This window comes from Coffea arabica, chromosome 10e (assembly GCF_036785885.1).
Source record: "Coffea arabica cultivar ET-39 chromosome 10e, Coffea Arabica ET-39 HiFi, whole genome shotgun sequence".
Classification (NCBI taxonomy): Eukaryota; Viridiplantae; Streptophyta; class Magnoliopsida; order Gentianales; family Rubiaceae; genus Coffea; species Coffea arabica.
In genome coordinates, this window is record NC_092328.1 from 14,651,971 (window position 1) to 14,674,918 (window position 22,948).

A 22,948-nucleotide genomic window follows, 5' to 3' on the forward strand; every position below is an offset into this window, starting at 1 on the left:
GGATACTTTAAACCAAAAAAAGTTGCTTTCAATTGATAACAATTAACAAAATAACACCATCTCCTAGTGTCACCTTCATCGCCCAAGAATTAAATAAAGAAATATATGTGCTGCAAAGGGCATTCCAAGGGAAAGCAAAGTGGAGAAGACTCAGATGTAGATGATCTTTTCAAAAGAAAGAAAAATGAAAACCAAAATTAGTCGTATTTGTTTAGATATTACAAATCTAGAAATTTAATAGAATATTACACTGTGAAACTCCAAAAATATTAAAAAATAAAACACTTATTGCCCCAATATCATCTATGCATGCTTCCAATGCTTTTGTTCTCCCAGATCTGCTAATGAGCTGATTTAAATTCAGATGTTAAAGTGAGATCTAACGAGGTAGATCTAAAAGATTTCAGATCCGACAACCAAATATGCAAAAACTTAGATCTAATGCAAAAAAAAGCAAAAAAACTACAAAAGCTATCATTAGAAATCTCTAGGAGAGGAGAGAACTGCCACTCAAAATCCCTGAGAGAATAAACTCTCACTAGGAGACTCCATGAGAGGAGTGTAATATCTTTTGCTACTATAATAGCATTACCCTCAATTTGATGAGTACAAGAGTTTCAGATACTATCCTCATCCACCAAGCTTCACAAACAAACTGAAAAATGTAGAAAACAAATACGTCCATACAATGGTGAAGTACTTTTACATTTCGACATTGCAAGACAAGGTATATGACCAAGGATGAAATATGCAAAAAGATTCTTGAAGACCACAGGCTACGAGTCTTGATTAGGCACTTCTCTGCTGTAAAATTTTCCCACTACTCTGGAGTCCAGAATTTCAATGGCTTTCTCAGACTTTATGTTCTTAGGTGTCTTGTACTGGTTTAAAGAAGTTCCTTGAGAAACATAAAAGTCCATGAGCTCATTGAATGAACCTTGTTTGACAACTCTTACTTCCAAAGGGCCAATGGTGTTGCTCTGATTCCTCAGCATCTTATATTGCAGATCCAAAGATTGTTCCACTAAACTACAGCATTTTTCCATTTTAACCTGATCAAGTACAGGAAAGTCATCATTGGATCTCAGTTGAAGCTCCCAAAAGAGTACATAGTGACCAGGAATAGAGGATGTATCAGCATAGCTACTGTAATCCAAAAGAAAGAACCCAAGTGGTTCAAGGATATGCATTGCAATTGTAACTGCATTCTGGAGGTCTTGTTCAGTTGTTTTATCTGTATCAATGCTCAAAACCACATTTCTCCTTTGTACAAATTTGAATTGGGGAGTGATATTGTGAAAACCTGTCACCAGGAGAACATCCCCCATTCTGTACCTGTAGACACCAAATTTTTGTCAATTTTTAATATTTTCTCAAGATTTTTCTATTTAATAATTTATTTATTTTCTTACATTTTAATGTGCAATTTTCTTATTTTTTGCAGGTTTGTTTAGAAAAGAAAAAAAAGAGAAAAGAAAAAAGAAAAGAAAAGTAACATACAAAACACACTTCCTCAATTCACTCTCTCGAGGGTGGGACTGACAAGAAAAAACGGCATTTTGGGGCTCAAAAAATATGTACTCTTTCGGCTCTGACACAGGGAGACGATCCCTTGGACAAAACAAACACAAAAACACTTTCTCTCCCAATAGACATCTCTCGGCTCTCTCCAGGACAGAACAAGGAAGAAAGGAAAAAATTTTCCCTCCCTCTCTCGGCTGGGCTCTTCAGACAAGAAACAAAAACAGACAAAAAAAAAAAAGGGGAGGCTCTCGGCTCTCTCTCTTGTCTCAACCGAAAAAAAAAAAAAAAAGAAGCATTCTTCACTTTCTCCCTCTCTGGGCTTGGAACGCAGAAGAGAAACACGGAAGAAGAAGAAACCTTCGCCTGGCCTTTCCTCTTTTCCAATGTTTTTCCAACACACTCACAGGCATCAGAAAAACTTCAGCCAAGGCAATTTCACTTTCATTGAGGTACTTTCCAGTTTTTTTTTAAGGCATATGAGATACATTTTGGTTTTAATTTATCTTGCTTTTGCTGGTTTTTATTGTAATTATTGTGTTGCTGAAATTTGGGAAATGGCATGAACTAGATTGAGGAAAAGGAAATGTTTTTTATGTATGCATGTTAACTGTTTGAAAAAATGCCAAAAAATGGAAAAAAGGAATTTTAGGAGGCTGTTTTGCTTTATTTTAGCCCTTTTATGTTGTTTTCTTGTTAACTAAGATTATAGTTGTAATGTAGAAGTTATAAGGAGGGTTTTGGCATAATTTTTATGATTTTTGGTGGAGGTTTAAAGGTTTTAAGAAAATAAAAACTGGACTGATTTCTTGGTTTTTTGGTCACTTTCGGATCTTTTTTGTTGAAAACTAATACCGGAAATGGAATCTACGCGAAAAATGGAGTGGGGAGGTGTATTTTGAGAATTTTTGGTGACCGGAGAAGTCGCCGGCGACCGCCGCCGGAGGCGGTGGCGGCGGTAGCGACGCCGGCGGCCGCCAGCTGAAGCTGAAGCTTCGGCTGGCCGAAGAAGAAAGAAGAAACGAGAGAAAGAAGAAGGTGAGGAAGAAGAAAGAAAAGAAAAGAAAGAAAGAAAAAAAAAATGATTTGGGCTAATGTTTTATTTCGGTTGGGCCAAGAGTGAGTTTTGGTTGGGTTTTGAAAATGGGTTTTGGTTTATTTTCTTTTGGGTTTCTGTTGGGCTAAGAGTTTTGAGTCCATATATTTTGGTTGGGTTTGAGTGATAAAAGACGGGCTGGCCTGTGTGTTTTAGCTTGGGTTTTCAGTTGGGCTTAGGTAGGTTTGGCCCAAGTAAAATAAAAAGGGAGGCCCGATGCCCTCTTCTTGCCCAAATCAGAAACGAACTTGCACTTCAGTCCCTGTACTTTCAAGTACTTTCACTGCGGCCCAGAACATTTTAAATTCCTTTCAACTCGGTCCTTAAATTAATTTCACTTTGGTCCCTGAATTTTATCTTTCATTTAATTTGGACCCCTGAACTTTGGAAAATATAATTTTTGTCCCCCAAAAGTTTTCAATTTTTGTAATTCAGTCCTTGACAAATTTTGGCTCTCTTTATTATGATTGTTTCTTTTCTTCAATAACTAATTATGTTACTTTTGAACATATTCAACTTGTAATTTTTAGATATTTTAAATTTCTTTATGTTTGACATATTAGCGTGAGCTTAGTACTTTTATTATTATTGTTTTTTTTTTAAATTAAATTGGTGCCATGATTCTTTTGTTCATTGTGAGTATAAATAGGACAATTTGACTCCATTTAGTCACCACTTCAAAAGGGAGGTACCTCATTATTATTATTTCAATGTCAATTACGTGCTCTTATGTGCTCTTACGTGCTCCTATATGTTTATATATTTTTATATGCTTTGTTTATTTGATTTGAATGATCATTTAAATTTTCTTATACTTTTTTAGTTAATTTTATAATTATTTGAGAGGCATTTAAATACCTCAAAAATGTAATAGATAGGATAATTAGATTTGTTTTATTTTATTTCCCCTTTTAGATTGTAGTTAGGCGCTCCCCGATGTAATAGATAGGTTGTGTGCTTATGTGGCTTATGTGTTACGTGCCTTACTTGCTTTCCTTAGGATTTTTGCATCTAGATATTATGCTTATGTGTTACGTGCTACGTGCTCTTATGTGTTTATTTGTTTTAATTTATGTCTACTTGTCTTATTATGTATTAAAAATGCATGACGTCACCACACTAGTCCAACGCTAGTTGTGGTTTCTCCCTCCGTTTACTTGCTAGTCCAACGCTAGTAAGGATTTTTAGAAATGGGTTAGTCCAACGCTAGACCCTTAGATCGTTCGTGCGTTAGATTCATTTTTGTGTGATATTCATTACATTTTCACGCATATTTTCATTTTTAGGATCTTTTCCCATTTGCATGATATTTCCTATTATATTATCCCCTATCCTCTATATGTGTTAATCGTGTCATTTAGAATTGCATTTCATTTAGGATATTGTATAATAAGTTAGCTCATTTGTTTGTGCATATTAGGAGAATTATTTTTCAAATATGGGAAATGGGTGATTATAACTTTTTAGTTTAAATACCCCATTAATCCCTGTATAAGAAAATTATGTCACGAGTTTTTGCCTCCCATACCCTTTATGTTGCATTCCCTTTTTCTTTGATCACTTATATATGTATATAATTTAATTTCTTTTCTTTTATTTTAATTTCATCATTCACATACTCGTGACACTTTCAAGGAATCATTTTGGCCTTCGCAATTAATGCGATTGGTTCAATTAAACCCTTGAATGAACATGTTGCCCCTTTCGATATTTTTTTTATATTTAGATTTGCATTCATGTAGGAAACATCCAAATGTGATAAATTAAGGGTTAGATTAGGAAAATTTTGACTAAATCTCGCAACTAGTTTAGACTAGGTTGAAAGGGTGCCTTAGGTTTGAGTTAATCGAACCTTTGCCTTCCCTTTCTTCAACCGTGACTCCCGAATCCATTTTCTCTTGTTTTCAAAGACCTGGAGTTGTCAAAAAGGGTTTTATTTTATTTTATTTTACTTTATTTTTTGGGTGACTTGGTACACCAAAATTCCATACCAAGTGGCGACTCCTATTTTTTCTTAAAAACCCTTTTAGACTAAATTTTGGACCCAAATTGTCGCATTCTTTAAAGTCCCATTCTAGGTCCTTTTTCATTTATTTTAAAATAAGATTACATATTTTGTAAATACCTATTTTTATACTTATATTTTTCCATCACGAAAAATGGGGCGCGACAACTTGGCGACTCCACTGGGGACGTAAGAGAGTCCAAGCACTTGGTTTAGTCGTCTTTTCTCTTTTTAACCCTTATATTTATCATATTTGGATGTTTTAGGTTGCATTTTTCTCTTTTAGGATATTTTGCATTTCACCCTCGTATTCGTTTATTGTTCCTCGTATATGTGATGAATGATTTATTTATTTACTTATATGTATCGCGCATTGCATTTGGGGGTGGGGAATATTACCCTAGAGCCTCGCATTGGTTCTCGATCTCTCCCCTCCAAACCGAGCACTGGCATACGTGCATACGTTTTATTTTTTATCCCTTATTTATTTTTCTTTTAGTGGCTTGTCACGCCACTCTTCCCTGTTAGGATTAGGCGACCCACTTGGACGTGTGATCGCGACACGACGTGTGCGTAGCATGATCCGAGGGGTCACTCAATCTTCCATTTTAAGCTTTGGGTTGATAGCCTTTAGCTTTTAGTCGAAGATTGAGGATCTTTGATAGATTCACTTGGACATGTGGTCGTGGCACGACGTGCGCGTAGCAATGTCTGGGGAATCGCTCGAGCCACCGACAAAGAATCTTGGGGTTGATGACCTTTGGTTTTCAAGTCTGAAGGCTCGGGGACCTAAAACCTATCGAGTCTAGATGCATTAGTAAGCCAATACCTCATGCATCCATGATAGTTTACCTAAGGTAGAGTCTGTCTTACCCTATTAGGAACACTATTCACGAGGGGAGGGATCCAATCCCTCTTTTGTTTTTATTGTTTTATCTCTGTGTATTACTTTGCTACAATGTGTTATGTGAATTTATCTGATTGAACTAACTTTTCTTGATTTTTTGTCCCCACTGCATTCACAAACCTTAGAAATAAGAGTCCTGACGTGGTATTCGTTAAGGCAGACCACCCTTTGTAAATAGCACGTTTAAATTTTGATTTATCGCATTAATATTATGTATACGTATGTATTGCACATCATTTTAAGCTTACCTCGGCATTTAAATGAGGCACTTTAGGTCATATTTCAATTATTTCATTGTATATTTAATCGCTTTAATAAACTGGCATCATACATCAACTTTAGAGGGAATGCCGCATAGGGGATCCCACGTTAAGAATAAGCCACCTTTTGTCTCGGATATATAATTCAATGAGACTTGCACGTTTATATTTTTGTACCATCCAAAGTGGTAGTGCACAAGGTAAGGTAGGATTCGATCCCTTTCGTGTGACGGCATTGAGAATGATGGAACAGTTTTTACACATTAGAATATGAGCCTTTAATAATCACTTTTTGGTCATTTTATTAGAATTGGTAAAAATCCCTTGCGTAAAGGACATTAAGTTGAAGAAATTCACAAATTCCTCATTTGTTGAGATGATAAGTATATTAAGGCCAAATCTTGATTTTCGAAGGCTCATAGACTAATAAATCACAATGAATTTTTTAAAACTACTAAGGGGCAGACAATTCCATCGATTTTGATAAAATCATCAATTTCATTCAATCCATTTTTACATCTAAGATGATTGAATCGATTTTTTCATAGATCATTCGATCCTTACAATTTTGCTCATTTTTTAATTTCATTTTCATTCAATTTCATTTTGGATAAATCATCAATTTCATTCTGTTCATTTGGCTAGTGATCCCGTCGATTTTTGAATAAACTGTCAATTCTATCCAATCCATTTGACCAATTTATTCATTTTTAGGACAATACAATCAATTTTGAATAAATCATCAATTCCATTCAATTCATTATTCATTTAATCAATTTTATTTTTTTGAATAAATTCTCAATTTCATCCAATCCATTGGATCGGTTTTATTCACTTTCAGGATAATCCAGTCAATTTTTGAACTAACCATCAATTTCATTCGATTCATTTAACCTATTTATTCTCTTTTAAAGTTTCGATCTATGGTTCACCGAAGAAATTAGTCGAGACATTTCAATCCTTTCAAAAGTAAGTTTTATACACTAAATTGATTTTGATATCATTTTATGTGTCAATCAAAGCAATCAATCCATTCGGACTTTGTCCTCATTTTGTTAGGACAAATTATCTCTTGTTACTCCAATTATCCAGTCATTTCAAAATTGTCTTTTCATTGAATCTCAATAAGTCGATCGGATCCATCAGGTATTGTATGATGCCTACCCCTAAGGATTGCATTTTTCATGCTAGGCCAACCCTTGGCATAAAAGGGCTCACCCATAGAACATGCATACCGATTTTGCAGTTTTGCTTACTAACTCTGGGTATTTTGCTTTTATTTTTTCCCCCTCCCCTGCATTTATAAAAGTTGTTTTAACAAGGTAAAAAAAAAATATTTTTCCTATATCTGATAATATTTTTGGGTCTAATAAATTTTGAAAAAATTACAAATGTTACTTGATTCTTGGGCAGATCCTACAATGTGAAAAAAAAAATGAAAAAAAGAATGAAAAATCCATTTGGAAATGCTAGTGTAAAGCATCTCAAAAATCTCTTGATTCATTGTTTCTAATCCATTTTGTCTCAAAAGATAGAAAGAGAAAGTGTGTATATATTTGAAAGTGTATTCTTTAGAGATTTTTATTTTTCTCACATGTATTACATTTGAGAAATTTTCAAACATTTGAATAATAAAGTTTTATTTAGACAACTATTGTTTTGTATATACTCATTCTTTATTTGCTCATTGGGAGATTTCATGATGAATCCTAAGAAATAAGGCTAAATTGAAATTTTTTGACCTCTTGTTCGAAATTCATGAGTGTATGTCCAATTCTCAAAATTCTTTGCATACACTAGATTTGTGGTCTAAACTATTCAATGAGAGCAGTCGAAAATAAAGAGGGGTCATTTAAGTTTGATAGTTTGTCATAGAATATCAACCCCGACACTTTTCTTTTTCATTTTTTGTCCACTTCTATTGAACCTACAAAGTCAGTCACCTTGGTTGACTAGCTTCAAAGTGAGATAATTTTTACCGTGAAATGTTCACTGTGTCTAACCAGATTCAATTCACATCTGAGTGAAAGCAAAAATGTCCATTATTTCTTATTTGTTTTGAAAATTTGGAATGATACTTTAGGCTTTTCGTTTCTATAGCTATATAGATTTTATCAATTGTTCTCCCATTTGAACCTTTTAAAAGTACAATTTCACTTCAAATAAGAGCCTTAGTGATCATAATTTTAAACGTCAAAAGGAAATGGATTTTCTCAACGGGCTATTCTTTACTTTGGTTGTCATGAAAAATAAGAATGATGCTTTGGCCGTTGTTTCTACTATCCAAACACTATCCATTCTTTGCATCCTCGTTTGAGCCTAAATTGGTGGTTCGTTTCAAAAGCACTTATGATCGCACCCCCACACTGGGGAAGGAGATTTGAGAATTGAAAAAATGGCAAAGATGCTCAAAATTTTTGCAAGAGAAAAATTACAAGTTGGGGGAATTTGACTCTACCATTGATATTTTGGTCTTCAATATCAAAAAGAAACAGGGGCCATCTACACTCCAAATTAGGGAGTTTTCAATTTTATCATTGACATTGGGATATCAGTATTGATAAAAAAAAAAAAAGGGAAAAGAGAGAAAAAGAAAAAAAATGAAAAAAATGAAAAAAATGATGAAAGAAAAAAAAATAAAGAAAAGAAAGAAAATGCGAAGACATCCAATGCTGCATTCCCCTTAGTGATTGTTGAAGAAAAAAGAGGATTGATAAGAAAGAGAGTCAAAATGGGGTTCCGGATTTCAAATCCAAAATTGGGGCAATTTTTGGGAAGAAATGCGATTTTAAGTGCATTGTCCTTGAAAGTTTTTTTTTAGCTATCGTTGTTGAACTACATTACAAGTTCATAAAGTCCATTGCTGACTTATCTTTCATGACAATTTGAAGTGAAAAATTTGTCTCTAAGGAATCTACCAATCACTCATGATCATGAAGCCATAACCTGTTTTCATATATTTAGCTATCGTTTCTACCCATATATATACAAGCCTATACAGCTTATATGTTGACTGGGTTTTCTCAAAAAATAAGAGTGATAAACTATTTGCTTTTACCAAGATGTGATATTGAATGTGTTGGATACAAAAAAAAAAAAAAAAAAGAAAAAAAAAAAGACAGATCCTGACATACCATTCCCCTGAGCCATCTCAAAGTCCTGAATAATATCCATTTGATTAGTCGGAAAAGATGAGCTTATAAGAAAAGTGATCCTTTTCCCTCAACACCAATCCCAAAACAAGGAAGAGATCTTTTTCAATTTGGTCTTATTTTGAGGGATTTATCATGGAATCTTCTACATGAGTTTGGATATGATATTTAAATTCTTCATTTGAAAAATGTAGTTTCTATTCACATTGTATGTGATTATTTTGCAACTAAAATAACCCTAAATCTGGGGCAAATTGTTTGTAATATATCTATGAGATTTCACCATATAAGTTCAAATTGAAGCAAAATTTTATAATACATTTGTAGGGTATGTCCAAGATCAAGTATATATTTTTAAAACCTTGATAAGCCAATACTTTGCATGAATCTTAATTGTTACATCATTGCTTAAAAAAAAAAAAACAACAAAAACAAAAAAACAAAAAAAAAATTGAAAAATTCAAGCGCTTTGAAAAAATTCCCCTTATGCAGGTGTTTTTGGTTGAGATCGAGGAAAAGGTGCAATTCAAAACTTGCAAATTTGGAGATTAATCACGAATAAAAATGGAGCAATAATGCTACATTGCAAAGTGGAGGATCGGCTATTTGCTCAAAAGGAGTACATACTTTAGCAGCCAATTTGAAAAAAAAAAAAAAAAAAAAAAAAGAGAAAACGAGGGGGGGGGGGAATAAAATAAAAGAGAAAAGAAAAGAAAGGGGGAATGAAAAAAGAAGAGAAAAGAAAAAGGGGGGAATAAAAAAAAAGAGAATAATAAAAAAGGAAAAAAATAGAAAAAAAATGAAAAAAAATGAGAAACAAATAAAAGAGAAGAGAAAAGAAAAAGGGATAAAAAAAAAAGAGAAAAAGGAAAAGAGAGTTTTTCCTTCGATTTTGCAAATTTTGCAATTGAACTCTGGGAGCATTCCATTGGAGATTACATTTCTAAGTTAGGACAACACCTTGCCCTCTTATGCTGAAATGGAAGTGGTAATACATGCCAAAATCGAGATCCCGTCCTTGCACATTTTGACAAAGGCTCAGGCAGAAGAAATCAAATGGATTAAGGAGCACAATGAGTTGCTGTCTCTGATTGATGAAAAAGAGGTTGAATGTTTGTCATGGACAATGCTATCATCAAAGGATGGTTCGTTAGTTATGACAAGAAAGACAAATCTCGCTTATTTGAAGTGAGGGATATGGTTTTGAAGTAAATTCTTCCGATTCAAGAGGAGGTTAAAGAAAAGTTTGCTTCAACTTGGCAAGAGTCATATATTGTTCAAAGAGTGCTATCCGTAGGAACGTCCATTCTTACAGAACTGGATGGACAGGTCTTTCCTCTGCCAATCAATTCAGACATGTGTAATAAATTCTTTCTTTGATTATGTGACTTTTCTTTTTGAAATACCATCTATGGCGGATCAAAGGCAAGCCTTCTTCTTTTCTCTTTGAACATCTTACCCCTAGTTTTCCCCATTGAACCTGCAGAATAATTTAACCCTTCATTTGATAGCTCTCCTAAAGATTGCAAACCCCATACTGGGGTAAATTTTTATCTCATATTTGTCATGAAAAAAAACAGAAAAAAAGAAAAAAAGAAGTCAAAAGCCAAACTGGGGCAATTTTTTCGGTCTTAATACCCTCATACTGGGACAAATATTGATAAAATGCGGTCTTAGGGTTTTTGAAACCTCTTTGAAAATTTTTCTTTGAAGCCTTAACACTTTTTCTACACCCCACATGACCCCATCATAAAAATCATAAAGTCTCGACCTCCGCCTTAGTGGTATTTCTAATAAAAATCACTTAATCAAATGGCAAATGATGTCAATATACCTTCACCATTTTTACATGGGAAGGGTTGTCGCGCTGATGCCATCCTTTCTTTAAATACATTTCTGAGTTGATAAAGGTCGTTAAAAAGATTTGTTCATTAGGTGAAAACCTGAAAGGGTGTCTTCAAAAGAATGGAAGAAAGGAAAAAAAAAAAAAAAGAGAGAAAAAAAAAGGATGAAAAGAAAAAAAAAAGAGAAAAAGAAAAAGAAGAAAAAGAAAAAAGAGAAGGACGAAAAGAAAAAAAAAAGAAAAAGGAGAAGAAAATGAAAACAAAATAAAATAAAAAGGTGTGACCTTTGTGAAAATCCGAAAGGTTAAGGTCATCAAGGTGAGATTTTGGAGCACAAGAGAATCATGAACGAAAAGCGGGTTGCCGACACTTGAGATACTGGCCATTCATTCAAATCTGGTCATTAGAAAAGTTGATTTGTGGTACAAAGTAAGGTATGGCTGACTGATACTGAAAAATTGAGAAGATTCAAAACAAGTTGCAGCACAACTCTTGAGGAGCAATTTTGACATCGAAAGATCATGCTTGCATGGTTCTCAGGGCCAAAAGGAGCACAATGAATCACATGGTATTGGTATCATATGATCATTCTTTTTGCTTTTTCGAAAGCATGAAAATACGGCCTTCGTTAAACATGATTTACACTGGGGTAAATATCAAAAGGAATGAGTTCCAATTTTGGTAATGCATTTAAATCGGCTTTGTAAAAAAAAAAAAAAAAAAAAAAAAAAAGGTCTTTTAAAATCGAGAGGACAATGACATATGTATGTATCTCTCAAATCTCTTGAAGGGAGAGTTGTCTTTGGTATTCTTCAAGTTTTAGAACTCGTCACTTTTGATTTTTTTCAAAAAAAAAAAAAAAAAAAAAACAAAACAAAATGTGTGTGTTTCTTTCATCTCTTCTAAAGTTTGAAAAAAAAAGTGGATTTCTTTCATTTCTTCTAAAGTTAAAAAAAAAAAAAAAAAAAAAGGGATTACAAATCCACCAACTTGAGCAACATGCATTCTAATCTTTCAGTTTGATAGTATTGAACTTGCATTTTCATTACTTTCAGTGCTTAATTGGGCTCGGGTCAATCCCACCAATCTGTTTAAAAAAAAAAAAAAAAATCAATCAAGAAGATTTAAATTCATGTTGGTGAGTCTCAGCGTCCACCGCGCACCCTTCTATCCCCCTTCTTGACAATTTTATTTTCTGTTGGAGCGTAATCGCGTCTCTCCGCGCATCAATTTAATTTCCTGTTGGTGAGTCTCAGCGTCCACCGCGCACCCTTCTACCTCCCATTCTTGACAAAATTTAAATTCCTGTTGGAGCGTAATCGCGTCTCTCCGCGCATCAATTTAATTTCCTGTTGGTGAGTCTCAGCGTCCACCGCGCACCCTTCTACCTCCCATTCTTGACAAATTTAATTTCCTGTTGGAGCGTAATCGCGTCCCTCCGCGCATCTTTTTCTAAAAGACAAATTTAATTTCCTGTTGGTGAGTCTCAGCGTCCACCGCGTACCCTTCTACCTCCCCTTCTTGACAATTTAAATTCATGTTGGTGAGTCTCAGCGTCCACCGCGCACCCTTCTATCCCCCTTCTTGACAATTTTATTTTCTGTTGGAGCGTAATCGCGTCTCTCCGCGCATCAATTTAATTTCCTGTTGGTGAGTCTCAGCGTCCACCGCGCACCCTTCTACCTCCCATTCTTGACAAAATTTAAATTCCTGTTGGAGCGTAATCGCGTCCCTCCGCACATCAATTTAATTCCCTGTTGGTGAGTCTCAGCGTCCACCGCGCACCCTTCTGTCCCCCTTCTTGACAAATTTAAATTCCTGTTGGAGCGTAATCGCATCCCTCCGCGCATCAATTTAATTCCCTGTTGGTGAGTCTCAGCGTCCACCGCGCACCCTTATGTCCCCCTTCTCGACAATTTAAATTTCTGTTGGTGAGTCTCAGCGTCCACCGCGCAACCTTCTATCCCCCTTCTTGACAATTTTATTTTCTGTTGGAGCGTAATCGCGTCCCTCCGCGCATCAATTTAATTTCCTGTTGGTGAGTCTCAGCGTCCACCGCGGACCCTTCTACCTCCCATTCTTGACAAATTTAAATTCCTGTTGGAGCGTAATCGCATCCCTCCGCGCATCAATTTAATTCCCTGTTGGTGAGTCTCAGCGTCCACCGCGCACCCTTATGTCCCCCTTCTCGACAATTTAAATTTCTGTTGGTGAGTCTCAGCGTCCACCGCGCACCCTTCTATCCCCCTTCTTGACAATTTTATTTTCTGTTGGAGCGTAATCGCGTCCCTCCGCGCATCAATTTAATTTCCTGTTGGTGAGTCTCAGCGTCCACCGCGCACCCTTCTACCTCCCATTCTTGACAAATTTAAATTCCTGTTGGAGCGTAATCGCGTCCCTCCGCGCATCAATTTAATTCCCTGTTGGTGAGTCTCAGCGTCCACCGCGCACCCTTCTGTCCCCCTTCTCGACAATTTAAATTTCTGTTGGTGAGTCTCAGCGTCCACCGCGCACCCTTCTATCTCCCATTCTTGACAATTTTATTTTCTGTTGGAGCGTAATCGCATCCCTCCGCGCATCAATTTAATTTCCTGTTGGTGAGTCTCAGCGTCCACCGCGCACCCTTCTAACTCCCATTCTTGACAAATTTAAATTCCTGTTGGAGCGTAATCGCGTCCTTCCGCGCATCAATTTAATTTCCTGTTGGTGAGTCTCAGCGTCCACCGCGCACCCTTCTGTCCCCCTTCTCGACAATTTAAATTTCTGTTGGTGAGTTTCAGCGTCTGCCGCGCACCCTTCTATCCCCCTTCTTGGAGCGTAATCGCGTCCCTCCGCGCATCCTTTTCTAATTATGACAAGTTACGTTTCTTGACTGTTTTGACTAATAATTGTGCTTTCTCATTCATTTTGTGTTTCATGTTTAGAAGTTCTAAGAAGCTCAAACTTTTTCAACTTTGCAAAGATCGCAGTTGGTCAATGCACTTGTTTCATTGTGGTTCACTTGCATTTGAACTACATTTGACCTGATTCCCATGGTGGGATACGTAGGCAACTCTATATGGGTTCGGTCACATTTTCTGCGATGTTATTGCATCATTTTGTCCAATAATTTCAGCCAAGTGTTGGCTTGTTTATTTTAGCTCAGATACAGCTAGAGGAGACATGTAAGCAATTTGGTGTCTACGTCTTTGTCTTGAGTTTCTTTGAAACTCTGGACAAAGAGGGGCAAGCTGTAGACACCAAATTTTTGTCAATTTTTAATATTTTCTCAAGATTTTTCTATTTAATAATTTATTTATTTTCTTACATTTTAATGTGCAATTTTCTTATTTTTTGCAGGTTTGTTTAGAAAAGAAAAAAAAGAGAAAAGAAAAAAGAAAAGAAAAGTAACATACAAAACACACTTCCTCAATTCACTCTCTCGAGGGTGGGACTGACAAGAAAAAACGGCATTTTGGGGCTCAAAAAATATGTACTCTTTCGGCTCTGACACAGGGAGACGATCCCTTGGACAAAACAAACACAAAAACACTTTCTCTCCCAATAGACATCTCTCGGCTCTCTCCAGGACAGAACAAGGAAGAAAGGAAAAAATTTTCCCTCCCTCTCTCGGCTGGGCTCTTCAGACAAGAAACAAAAACAGACAAAAAAAAAAAAGGGGAGGCTCTCGGCTCTCTCTCTTGTCTCAACCGAAAAAAAAAAAAAAAGAAGCATTCTTCACTTTCTCCCTCTCTGGGCTTGGAACGCAGAAGAGAAACACGGAAGAAGAAGAAACCTTCGCCTGGCCTTTCCTCTTTTCCAATGTTTTTCCAACACACTCACAGGCATCAGAAAAACTTCAGCCAAGGCAATTTCACTTTCATTGAGGTACTTTCCAGTTTTTTTTTAAGGCATATGAGATACATTTTGGTTTTAATTTATCTTGCTTTTGCTGGTTTTTATTGTAATTATTGTGTTGCTGAAATTTGGGAAATGGCATGAACTAGATTGAGGAAAAGGAAATGTTTTTTATGTATGCATGTTAACTGTTTGAAAAAATGCCAAAAAATGGAAAAAAGGAATTTTAGGAGGCTGTTTTGCTTTATTTTAGCCCTTTTATGTTGTTTTCTTGTTAACTAAGATTATAGTTGTAATGTAGAAGTTATAAGGAGGGTTTTGGCATAATTTTTATGATTTTTGGTGGAGGTTTAAAGGTTTTAAGAAAATAAAAACTGGACTGATTTCTTGGTTTTTTGGTCACTTTCGGATCTTTTTTGTTGAAAACTAATACCGGAAATGGAATCTACGCGAAAAATGGAGTGGGGAGCTGTATTTTGAGAATTTTTGGTGACCGGAGAAGTCGCCGGCGACCGCCGCCGGAGGCGGTGGCGGCGGTAGCGACGCCGGCGGCCGCCAGCTGAAGCTGAAGCTTCGGCTGGCCGAAGAAGAAAGAAGAAACGAGAGAAAGAAGAAGGTGAGGAAGAAGAAAGAAAAGAAAAGAAAGAAAGAAAAAAAAAAGGATTTGGGCTAATGTTTTATTTCGGTTGGGCCAAGAGTTAGTTTTGGTTGGGTTTTGAAAATGGGTTTTGGTTTATTTTCTTTTGGGTTTCTGTTGGGCTAAGAGTTTTGAGTCCATATATTTTGGTTGGGTTTGAGTGATAAAAGACGGGCTGGCCTGTGTGTTTTAGCTTGGGTTTTCAGTTGGGCTTAGGTAGGTTTGGCCCAAGTAAAATAAAAAGGGAGGCCCGATGCCCTCTTCTTGCCCAAATCAGAAACGAACTTGCACTTCAGTCCCTGTACTTTCAAGTACTTTCACTGCGGCCCAGAACATTTTAAATTCCTTTCAACTCGGTCCTTAAATTAATTTCACTTTGGTCCCTGAATTTTATCTTTCATTTAATTTGGACCCCTGAACTTTGGAAAATATAATTTTTGTCCCCCAAAAGTTTTCAATTTTTGTAATTCAGTCCTTGACAAATTTTGGCTCTCTTTATTATGATTGTTTCTTTTCTTCAATAACTAATTATGTTACTTTTGAACATATTCAACTTGTAATTTTTAGATATTTTAAATTTCTTTATGTTTGACATATTAGCGTGAGCTTAGTACTTTTATTATTATTGTTTTTTTTTAAATTAAATTGGTGCCATGATTCTTTTGTTCATTGTGAGTATAAATAGGACAATTTGACTCCATTTAGTCACCACTTCAAAAGGGAGGTACCTCATTATTATTATTTCAATGTCAATTACGTGCTCTTATGTGCTCTTACGTGCTCCTATATGTTTATATATTTTTATATGCTTTGTTTATTTGATTTGAATGATCATTTAAATTTTCTTATACTTTTTTAGTTAATTTTATAATTATTTGAGAGGCATTTAAATACCTCAAAAATGTAATAGATAGGATAATTAGATTTGTTTTATTTTATTTCCCCTTTTAGATTGTAGTTAGGCGCTCCCCGATGTAATAGATAGGTTGTGTGCTTATGTGGCTTATGTGTTACGTGCCTTACTTGCTTTCCTTAGGATTTTTGCATCTAGATATTATGCTTATGTGTTACGTGCTACGTGCTCTTATGTGTTTATTTGTTTTAATTTATGTCTACTTGTCTTATTATGTATTAAAAATGCATGACGTCACCACACTAGTCCAACGCTAGTTGTGGTTTCTCCCTCCGTTTACTTGCTAGTCCAACGCTAGTAAGGATTTTTAGAAATGGGTTAGTCCAACGCTAGACCCTTAGATCGTTCGTGCGTTAGATTCATTTTTGTGTGATATTCATTACATTTTCACGCATATTTTCATTTTTAGGATCTTTTCCCATTTGCATGATATTTCCTATTATATTATCCCCTATCCTCTATATGTGTTAATCGTGTCATTTAGAATTGCATTTCATTTAGGATATTGTATAATAAGTTAGCTCATTTGTTTGTGCATATTAGGAGAATTATTTTTCAAATATGGGAAATGGGTGATTATAACTTTTTAGTTTAAATACCCCATTAATCCCTGTATAAGAAAATTATGTCACGAGTTTTTGCCTCCCATACCCTTTATGTTGCATTCCCTTTTTCTTTGATCACTTATATATGTATATAATTTAATTTCTTTTCTTTTATTTTAATTTCATCATTCACATACTCGTGACACTTTCAAGGAATCATTTTGGCCTTCGCAATTAATGCGATTGGTTCAATTAAACCCTTGAATGAACATGTTGCCCCTTTCGATATTTTTTTTATATTTAGATTTGCATTCATGTAGGAAACATCCAAATGTGATAAATTAAGGGTTAGATTAGGAAAATTTTGACTAAATCTCGCAACTAGTTTAGACTAGGTTGAAAGGGTGCCTTAGGTTTGAGTTAATCGAACCTTTGCCTTCCCTTTCTTCAACCGTGACTCCCGAATCCATTTTCTCTTGTTTTCAAAGACCTGGAGTTGTCAAAAAGGGTTTTATTTTATTTTATTTTACTTTATTTTTTGGGTGACTTGGTACACCAAAATTCCATACCAAGTGGCGACTCCTATTTTTTCTTAAAAACCCTTTTAGACTAAATTTTGGACCCAAATTGTCGCATTCTTTAAAGTCCCATTCTAGGTCCTTTTTCATTTATTTTAAAATAAGATTACATATTTTGTAAATACCTATTTTTATACTTATATTTTTTCATCACGAAAAATGTGGCGCGACAGTACCTGTATAAACCTGAAAGTACACGCCTCTATCAATATTCTAGATATTAGAGCGTTTGAGCTTCTAAATTCCCTAATCATCATTGTTTATGTTTATCAGGATAATAGATGTACGAAAAACCAGAATGCAGTACCTATATCTGACAAATTTGAACATCAGAACAACTCTTGCACATTACATATTCAAGGCAATTGTTAAGCAGAAACAAATGGAGATACTTCCATTTTAGAACATGATAAATAGATTCAGATGGAAATCGGAAGACACCTTCTGGTGATAAGATGCAAACAGTTCAAGAGGGAATTTTGTGTCTGCAGAGTACTTCTTCATGGGACAGACTAACAGAATTATAGTTCACGTCTACAGTATACCATATGCAATTGGATCAATCAAAAGTATAGAGAACTTTTTTTAGGTCAAAAGTCTATAGATCTTACCTGTACAGGTTGTGACAAGAAGTTCGTAATGTTGGCCAATCTTAACATTAGCAAGATCCACAATGTGATCTTTCAAGCGAGCATCCTTGCTATTGGTACAGTTTGGATCTTGATGATTGCCAATTGGTATGAACTCATAGTAAGCCATGTTTGGTATAAAAGTATATGAGACATCATAAGGACTGCATAATGGTTTCAAATTTATCCCAAAACATGCCTCTGAAGAAACATAGACTGTTGAAACTATAGGTAACCTGCCTGTATAGAATTCAAGCGCGGGAATGTACTGTGCCATGGACCCAGTAATTATGGCCTGGACATACTTGGTCCTTGGCCAGATCTTCTTAATTATTCCTTCCCAAGATTTTTCTTGGCATACAAGATCAATTGAATCAGCCAAATCTGGCATTTGTTTGCTCAAAATCAAGGAGACAGCCCTTTTGCATTTAGGGTCAGTGATCCAATCACTCATTTGTCCAGTTCTTATGTTGGAAGACATTTCTTGCCAATGTTCCTCAAAAAATTTGATTATCCTTAGCAAACCCGAGGCGAAAAATGTACCAATGCTTGCTATCGCATCTCGCTGGACAAGGCCACAAAGTAATTGACTATACAAGCTCTGATTGGTATCTTCACACAATATAACCTGAGGATATCTGTCTTTTCTGTTCTTTATCTCGCTTGCTGTAGTTGTTCTTAAAACTAAGCCACCAGGAGTGTGGATATCTGGGCTGATAAGGACAAAGAACAGCGCTTTCCCATCGTTTAATCCGTGGAGGTACCTTAGTTCAAAGCTATACATTTAGCACCTTTTATTTGACTCTCATAATTCTGCCGAAGAAATAACAACTGTAAATTCATTGCATTAGTGAATTTACCTATTCAGAACAGTAGCAAGGAGACAAGAAAAGAAGGCCCTGCGCTCTCCCTCCTCAGCAGTTTTTGGAATCCACTTTTGCTTCCCACCTGAAGTGCCCGAGCTGCCAACAAAGTTGATGTTATCAGTTAAGAAAAACAAGAAATTCATGGAAACGAATAGAAATAACTCGCTCTTCAGCACTATTGCCGCCCACTCCATTTAGGAGTTTCCTTTAATCTATTTACAATAAATCAAAGAAACTGATTTACCTGATCAGTAGCTCAGTAATGGAATCATTAGTTAAAATCTGAGATGGCTCTCCATCCAGTGCAATTCGATCAATGTAAATCTTGATATCTTCATAATCTACCACAGGAACTTTATTCTTGAATAGTTCCTTATCAGAGTAACCACTAAGAAAACCTTTCAAGTAATCGGTGCTTGCATTTTTAGTTAAAATCTCCTCCAGGACCTGTTCTTGTATATGACCAGCATTGCTGGTTATATCCTCCAAAATCCTCGAACCAGCTTCAGTATCTCTTGGATCAAAGGTTGGCAGCATTCTGGTAAAGAAAAGAAATGCAGAATCTGAGTTTGGGGATGGGAAATATACAGGGAAATTAATTAATGAATAAGCACGCTCAACTACATTGTCTTGAGAAAAAGATTTACGCCATGGTTAAGCTCTCTTAAACCCATTGGCCAGGTGATCCATCCTCTCATCCTCATTCCCTTCTCCTAGATGCCTATTTAGTTTGCTGTATGTTACCATTGTAAATTTGTAATGATGTAAACAGAAAAACTCATTGAGTTACTTAGTCTCCTTATGCTATGTTCATCACTTTCACAATCCAAAATCGCCAAATGATCTTGAATATAGCTTCGATCGAGCTCTTATGGATCTATATCCATCCTTGAGTTCAGTCAAAATCTAACTCAAATCAAATTCGAGTAATTTGAGTTGCTATACGAATTGAGTGGGATCTCCATATAATATTCCTTATTTAGCTTATAGAGTTTTTATCTATATTTTGTTGAGCAAGCTTGATCTCAAGCTTCAGCTCGTCCTCATAATTTTCTCGAGTCAAACTCAAGCATGAACACGTGATATTCATTGAACTTGAGCTCGGACATAACCACAAATTAACTTTCTTTGATCTTGAGCTCTAGTACCTTAACATTTGGGCTTGATTTGGCTAATAATACCCCTAGAGAGGTGATCCAAAATTTAAATGAATAGCACATTTCTATACATAAAAGGAAGCTTATTCGTATGCATTTTCCAAAATATGGCAAAAATATACTAGATACCAGTTGTATTCTGCAATATAATTAATAGGGCAAATTATACTTTACCCCCTATGATTTAATGCTTTTCCATGTAACCCTTCTATAGTTTCCAAAGCTATGCATAAACCCTTATGTTGGGACTAAAGTTTCAAAGTGACAAAAAGGGTACTCTATAAGGGAACCAACTCATAGGGCTGAAAAATGAACTAACCTATTCGATACTCGAATCGAGTTCGCTTGGTAAGAGCTCGTTCAAGTTTGGTTAACCAACTAGTCAAGCCAAATTTGAATAGTTTTTTATGTTCGATAACATACAAACTCGATAAAAAATTCGTTCAAACTCGGTTTGGCAAATAAATAAGTCAAATTTGAACAAAATTTCAAGCTTGTTAAAATAATCAAACAAACTTGAACATTAGGGTTTTCAAGTTGATTAGATTCGTTTATATCCCTATCAACTGAAATGTTGAGATTATCCTCATCTAGAAACTAAAATGTCTGAAATGGCCAAAATATGAAAACACAAAATGCATGACATTTTAGTCCCTTATGGTTTAGTGTTTTTCCACATAACTACCTTTTGTTTTCAAAATCTATACATAACATCCCTTTGGTTAACAAGTAGATTTCATATTAACATAGGGGTATTTTTTATATTTTAGCAGATTATATTATCGAATGTAAATTCGATCATTTTGATGTTTTAATCCAAACTATGATGGAGCTACGTAGAGTTTTTGAAATGGTAAGAAATTTATATGGAAAAGCACTGAACCACAGGAGGATATAGTGTAATTTACCCTAATTAATACAGAAGTTATGATTTTGGGGGTTTTCTAGTAAACGGAGTTTGCCAGATAAAAAGGTGAGTAGTGTTTTGACTACCAATTTACCAGAGCTTCGTCCTTCAACCAAAGGCAACTAATATCACCAAACTTATCAGCATGATAACCAAAACTCAGAAAAAAACAGAACTAAAAGAATTACATATTAGACAGGATTAACAACTTGACTGTATGAATCTTGTTGACTTTCGACCTACAAATGCAAACCGTTCACAAAGATGTAAATATATGGCCAAGTAAGCATATCGCATAGGAAAAAAGGAAAACATATGAATCACATCAGAAACAACAGGAGGAAATTAATAAATGAAGCGAATATACATCACCTAAAAGAAACTTGATTGCATATAATCCTACGGCGCAAATATACCTCACCTGGAAAAAACTTGATTGCACTATGATTCCACCGCAAAAATTTTGCAGAAAATGATTCTTGTTTGCATTCTTGTTTGCAGAAAATGTCCGTTTGGATTCTTGTTTTTGGGCCAGTTTTTGAAAAACTGTTTTTCACAATCCAAATGCTACAGTAAATGTGTATTTCAAAAACAACTCCAAAAACACCATATCCAAACAACATATCAAAAACAACTCAAAATACATATTTAATATGTTTATTTCAATTTGTATATTTCAATTATGTATAGGATATATATATTATATTAATTTAAATATATTTATTTATACATATTATAAATATTTTATTTTATATAAAATATATTTTATATATTTCTATGAATATTATATATTATATATATTATAAATATGTTATTATACATTTATATAAATGTTATATATTATATATATTTAATATATACATAATATATATTATATATATTGAACATTTATATAAATGTACATTTAAACATAATATATATATATATATATTTATGTATATTTATAATATACATTTATATTATGTATTATATATAATATAATACATTTATACATTTATATTAATATACATAATATTAATTATACATTTATACATAATATTAATAAATTTATACATTTATATTTATTACATTAATACATTAATACATAATATTAATATATATTTATAATATTTTAATTTATACATTTATATAATATTCATTTATAATTTATACACATTTATAATAATATACATTTATAAATTTATAAATATATTTATATTATGTATTATATATAATATAATACACTTATAATACATTTATATATTTATTTATAAATATAATTATAATAAATAAATAAATATAATACACTTATTTATTTATATATAATATATAAATTTATTTATAAATATAATACACTTACTTATTTATAATAATATATAAATATATTTATTTATAAATATTTATAATTGTATTATAAATGCATAAATGTATATAAATATAAAAACATAAAAATTAAAAATTAAAAATTATAATATACATTTATAATTTATATATTTATAGTAATATACATTTAAACATTTATAAATATATTTATATTATGTATTATATATAATATAATACATTTATATATAAATATATGAATATATTTATTTATAAAAGTATAAATATATTTATTTATAAATATTTATAAATGTATTATAAATGCATAAATGTATATAAATATAAAAATATAAAAATTATAAATTATAAATTATACATTTATATAATATTCATTTATAATTTATACATTTATACATTTATAAATATATTTATATTATGTATTATATATAATATAATACATTTATATATTTTTATATAAATATATTTATTTATAAATATTTATAATTGTATAATTGTATATTGTTATAAAAATTATAAATTATAAAAATACTCGAAAATATGTTTTAAAAATACATCTAAAAATAATCCATAAAACATCTACAGTAAAAGTTTTTTATATAATTTTTGAAAACAACCTCAAAAACAACTAATCCAAACGGACTTGTATTTGAAAAACGAAATGCTACAGTGCTGTTTTTGAAAAACAATCCCAAAAACAGCTAATCCAAACGGACCCGAAGCCTTTGAAACCTAATTTTTGTCGACTGCTTTTCAGTGATGCAGGGACTAGAGAAC

General features: G+C 33.8%; 2 protein-coding genes across 2 annotated transcripts; both read right to left on the reverse strand.

Moving 5' to 3' along the window:
- Positions 1-776: 776 nt before the first annotated feature.
- Positions 777-1,328, reverse strand: LOC113711330 (indole-3-acetic acid-amido synthetase GH3.17-like). Its single transcript, XM_027234494.1, has one exon. It carries the CDS (start codon positions 1,326-1,328, stop codon positions 777-779), a length of 552 nt encoding a protein of 183 aa, XP_027090295.1.
- A 16,537-nt stretch (positions 1,329-17,865) lies between these two features.
- On the reverse strand, positions 17,866-21,330 carry LOC140004532 (indole-3-acetic acid-amido synthetase GH3.17-like). Its single transcript, XM_072067538.1, has 4 exons — positions 21,276-21,330; positions 19,035-19,328; positions 18,785-18,886; positions 17,866-18,688 (listed from the first exon to the last, which is right to left on the reverse strand). Exons 2-4 carry the CDS (start codon positions 19,325-19,327, stop codon positions 17,881-17,883), a joined length of 1,203 nt encoding a protein of 400 aa, XP_071923639.1. The 5' UTR covers position 19,328; positions 21,276-21,330; the 3' UTR covers positions 17,866-17,880.
- Positions 21,331-22,948: the final 1,618 nt, after the last annotated feature.

Bases quoted from the DNA above. Each gene is read 5' to 3' on its own strand.
- LOC113711330 (XM_027234494.1), bottom strand. From the start codon at position 1,328: ATGGGGGATGTTCTCCTGGTGACAGGTTTTCACAATATCACTCCCCAA.
- LOC140004532 (XM_072067538.1), bottom strand. From the start codon at position 19,327: ATGCTGCCAACCTTTGATCCAAGAGATACTGAAGCTGGTTCGAGGATT. The intron at 18,887-19,034 runs GTAAATCAGTTT...CTTTGTTGGCAG, and splicing joins ATTACTGAGCTACTGATCAG to CTCGGGCACTTCAGGTGGGA. The intron at 18,689-18,784 runs GTAAATTCACTA...CTTTGAACTAAG, and splicing joins CTTGCTACTGTTCTGAATAG to GTACCTCCACGGATTAAACG.